At 38.8% G+C, this 5,048-nt stretch overlaps 1 protein-coding gene across 1 annotated transcript; it reads right to left on the minus strand.

Moving 5' to 3' along the window:
- Positions 1–325: 325 nt before the first annotated feature.
- LOC9310460 (early endosome antigen 1) lies at positions 326–5,048 on the minus strand. Its single transcript, XM_002874347.2, has 5 exons — positions 4,767–5,048; positions 2,180–4,625; positions 1,347–1,919; positions 1,076–1,236; positions 326–986 (listed from the first exon to the last, which is right to left on the minus strand). The coding sequence occupies exons 2-5, from the start codon at positions 4,587–4,589 to the stop codon at positions 555–557; spliced, it is 3,576 nt and encodes a 1,191-aa protein (XP_002874393.1). The 5' UTR covers positions 4,590–4,625; positions 4,767–5,048; the 3' UTR covers positions 326–554.

The raw sequence follows: 5,048 nt of genomic DNA on the forward strand, positions 1-5,048 counted from the left end.
AATTATGGAGTTAAATTCAATTTTTTAAAGTTTACATTTGAAATTTGATATTATATTTAAGAATATTTTTGTGTGGATATCAAAGTCACTACCATATATCTTTGATTTTGAATCTAATAGTTTACTTATGAAACTCCAAAGAAAATTAATTTTAAATGACGTAATATACAAAAATGTAAATTTTTTAATTTTCAATAACAAGTATTTAAAATTTTAGTTGGATAACACAAACTTTAAAATCTATTAAATATGATTTACAAATATAAGATCCAATAATACCAAATTTTAAAGCATGATTTAGAATCATTAATTGAATAATAGTGGATTAGTGTTGGATTTCAATTCTATTAAGATCCATGATTGAATAACATCCCCTAATTAACCTTGTCATTCTGAAACACAAGGATGTTCCCTCTGCATATTCCTTTTTACATTAAGACTTTAGAAAGAGATTAACAGCTATTAACCACAAACCAATCTAGACAAAAAGACCAAATCTATTTCTTGTTATTTACTTATTAACTACTAGCTAAGCTAGCTTGAACCCTAGAACACTAGAATCTGCCATAGCTTGATGGATTGAAGCAAGGTCTAATCACAGGTCTAGAAACTGAAGGATCCATCCTTGGGCGTTTGAAACCAGCCTGGTGTGAAGGTTGACCATGGAACACAGTTGAACCACCAGCTTGATATGTTTCCATGTCTAGGACTTGTTGATTTGGTGATGCACCAAGGATTGTTGGAAAGGTCGGGTTTGAGCCATGAGTGGCGATGTATGAGCTGTGAATGACTGTGTGTGAAGCCTGCATATGAACCTGCGGAGGTTGAACTGGGACAAATGATGAGACCACATATTGGTTCTGATTTTGAATTTCCCGTGGAACCATGAATTTGACGATAAGGTCCACAGGAAGATCTATATCCAGCTTGAAGTCTTCGATGAGTTCGATTATGTCTTTCAGTTTTGCAGCATCTCTGTCTTCAGCCTAGAAGTCAACATATAATACAAATATAAACAATCAATGACAATGGAATATACAGTTTGGGAAGAAATGTAACAGAAGCAAGCTTTAACCTGTGAATCAAATCTCCTCTCTTCCTTGGCAGAAACTCTAAGATTGACGATCTCATCTTTCAATAATTCCAGGGGAGAAAAGTTGGACTTCAGCTTGAAATAAAAGATAAACCGGATAGCCATAAAATAATGGCGTTCGTCTAGGAGTTGTTTAACCACGTCTGCAAAGACAAAAACGAGTCAAACATATTTCATTTATCTTTTGGGTATCACTACTGCAAGGAAGAACTGTTAAGAAAAAAAAACAATGTGTTGCAGAATTAAAACTTACTTGGGATGGCATAACTAAGACCAAGAGATTCAAAGAGTTTCGGAGCCTGTTTGAAGTGAGCAACATATGAAGCAAATCGTAAAGTATTTTCTTGACTTGTAGCATGCACCAACCCATATGCCACGATGAGTTGCAGAAAACCCCAAGCCTCAAGCGATGACATTTGAGCACTATTTCCCATCATCCAGCTCCATAGATTTGCCACTTTTAGTGCATCTGACAGTACATGTTTGCTAGATCTTACAACACGTGGCAGCTCCTCCAAAAGGGGAATCAAAGTTTTAACTACAGGCTCTGCTAAACCCAACTCTCCTCTATGTTGAGCACCCATGAGTTCATCGTTGACAAAATTTAGAACATATGTGGCTGGATCTTTCATACCTTGAAGTCCAGTAAAGACCTCGTTGGGTGAAAAGGAAGCTGAGCCCTCAGGGTCCAAAAGAACATCTTCATTACCCAAATGAGATGATGCTATGGTTTCTTGGACATCCGGGCTGCGAGAATCACTGCTATTTCTGATTGCTTCAGGGGGCTGCTGTTCAGGCTTATCATCCAATAACAGTACATTGTTGACTGGGCAAAAAAAAAAAAACCTTCAATAAGCATCACAAGACTAAATAGTAGATCTTTGACTCTTATTTCTTAACGCTCTAAAGTTTTAGTATTGGTTTGCTTGTAGCAGAATTAGATATCTAGAGTTCTAGACGATATGAGATCCGGGTTTAAATAATAATTTATGGCAGAACAAAAAAAAAATCATGAAAAGAATCTTTATGCTACTTGAAGAGAAAGAGACGAGAATACAAGTGAATCTTTTTACTGAGAAAACTTACCAGGTGCTAGAGATGATACTCCTAGAGCCTCACACAGACTTGGAGCGTATTGGCGAAGAAAGGCGGCATCAAACAGATTTTGGACTTTGTCGGCATCAAAAGTGTATGCCAAACTGAATGCAGCTAGAAAGTGCAGAAAACCCAAAACCTCCACTGGATTCTCTGCCTTAACCAGTGTTGTATTCTTCCATTCAGTGGCTGATTTGATAGCTTCTACTTGTACTTCAGTCTTGGGCTCTTGTGACATATTCATTAAGCATTCCAGCAAGCAAATACTACTCCTTCTAACACTATCTGGATCAAGCTTTGTTACTGCCATCCTTTCATGAAGCCCTTGTATTGTGTCTAACACAAGCTTTGCTGGGTCAGAAGATGCTTTTAGAGCACCCAGAACATCAAGGTGAAGCTGATCACATTTCTTCAGATGCCCACGTAAGAGTAACTGCAAAGTTTTCTCATCACATACACTAGCGTCTCGCACCAAGTCAACTTGTTGATCCGGGTTGTTTTGTTGACAAAAGCTGGCCAATTTCTTTGCATTCAGCTCATAATCCTTAACACATTTAGCCAACTTTAGTTCTGTGGATTTCAGTTGCTCATCTTTTTTATCAATCCTTTCTTCCCGAGCATCAAGCTTTTTCTCTTTCAGTTCAATCTTTTCTGAACGGGCACGAATTCGCTTCTCCTTCAGTCCAAGTTCTTTCTCACGTTCCATCAATGATGCTTTCAATTTGACTTGCTCAGCCTCTTTAGATTGAAAGTCTTTCAAGCTGTCTTGAATCTTTTTAATCTCTTCTTGTAAGGACTTTAACTCTTTCTCTTTGATTTCCCAGTTTTGGAGGCACTCTCTGTATGTATCTTTCACAGAGCCAAGTTCTTTTTCCTTTATAACAAATTCTGCAGTGGTATTTTCTAGACGTTTTTCAGTCGAATCCAGTTTTCTCTGTTTTACAAGTTGTTTCTCAGAGAGTTGCTGGATAGTTTCCTCTTTAGAGACAATCTCCGAAGATAGTTTACGAATAGCCTCCGTTATCTCATTGTGTCTCTCCTCTTTAGAAGCAAGTTCTTCACTGTGTTCCTCGAGCAGCAACTTGATTGATTCAATGTGACCACTCCGTTCCTGAATCAGCCTTTCAATCTCCTCCAACTCCCTACCCTTTGATTTAATCTGTTTACATGTTTCCCTCATCTCATTATTTAGTGAGTTGGCCAAGTCAAGGTCCAGACTCAGTCCGTCCAACTCTTTCTTTTTAGAAACAAGTTCCGAGGACCGTGTCTCAAGCAACTTCTGCTGAGAAGCTAGTTGTTGTTCCACCGACTCAAGCTGCTTCCCATACTCTGCAATTTTATCAAGAACCGCTGTAAGCTCTTTCCTCTTTCTCTTTATTTCCTGTGCCAATTCTCTACTGTGAGTTTGGCTCTTATCCAGATGCTCCATCTCTGCGCTAACCTCACCACGACGCCTCTCAAGATCAATATCCATCTGCTCTAACTGTTTCCCTTTCAATTCAACCTCACACTGAGTCTTTATTAGTTCTGAGGACCGTGTCTCAAACAGCTTCTCACATTCTGCAATTTTATCCATAACCAATGTGAGATCTTTAGTCTTTATCTCTATTTCCTCTTCCAATCCTCTCCTGTGAGTTTGAGTCCTACCCAAATTCTCCTTCTCTGCGTTGACCTCAACACGATATTTCTCAAGATCAATCTTCATCTGCTCTAACTGTTTCTCTTTTACTTCAACCTCACCCTGAGTCTTTCTTAGTTCCAAGGACCGTGTCTCAAACCGCTTATCACATTCCGCTAACTTATCCCGCACCAATGTGAGATCTTTCGTCTTTCTCTCTAACTCCTCTTCCCACTCTCTCCTACCATTTTCAGTCCTACGCAAATACTCCTTCTCTTCCTTGACCTCAGCGCGATATCTCTCAAGATCAGTCTCTATCTGTCGCAACTCCCCCCCCTTTAAATCATGATCAACCTGAGTCTTTCTCAACAATTCCACTATCTCATTAAGTTGACTTCTCTTTGACCTTTCCTCAACACTACACTCTTCCAACGACTTCCTAAGAAAACCCAATTCCTCTCTTTTCTCTTCAACTTCACTCCTAAAACCATTAGCTTTCATCTCTAAATCACCCATCTCAGCTTCCGCTGCTTCAACAACTTTAGCCCTTTCTTCAAGAGCAAAACTTCGACTCTGTAACTCAACCTCCTTCGACACTACTTCCCTAAACCTCAACTCTACCTTCTCACTCGTTGATTTCAAATGATCCTCTAAATCACACCACTGAAGATTCAAGATAAGTACATCAGAGGCTTGAGACTTAATCGTATCCATTGTTTTACGAAGATTCTCTGTCTTCACATCACAAAGCCTTATCTCGTTTTCCAACTTAATTTCCTCCATTCCGTTCAATTTCTTCAACTCCACGGAAGAGAGAGTCTACAAAAGAGAAAAACCCAACAGAGAAAACTCACTAAATCACCTTCGAAATCAATAAAGCTCTCTCCTTTGTGCCAATTGAAAGCAACAGAAAACCCACAAACAAAGAAAGTAACAAAAACCCAAAAAAAAAGACAGTACCTTTGTCGTCTCCGTACAGAACCAGAGACTGAACAGAGAAAACGGTAAGAAAATTAGGGTTTGAAAAAACCAGACGAGAACGACGGATTCTCGTCGGGATTCGCAGAAATTAAAAAATGGCAGAGAAGGAAGAATCAAACCCTAAAGGCGAAAGAGAGAAGAAAAAAAAAAGAGAACTTTGTACGACGAGAGTGCTTCAACGGTGTGTCTTCCTTATTTCGCAGCTTTTGACAGAGACTTTTCGTTTTCATTAGTTAATGCCTTTATTTAATTATTAGCGAA

This window comes from Arabidopsis lyrata, assembly GCF_000004255.2.
Source record: "Arabidopsis lyrata subsp. lyrata unplaced genomic scaffold ARALYscaffold_6, whole genome shotgun sequence".
Classification (NCBI taxonomy): domain Eukaryota; kingdom Viridiplantae; phylum Streptophyta; class Magnoliopsida; order Brassicales; family Brassicaceae; genus Arabidopsis; species Arabidopsis lyrata.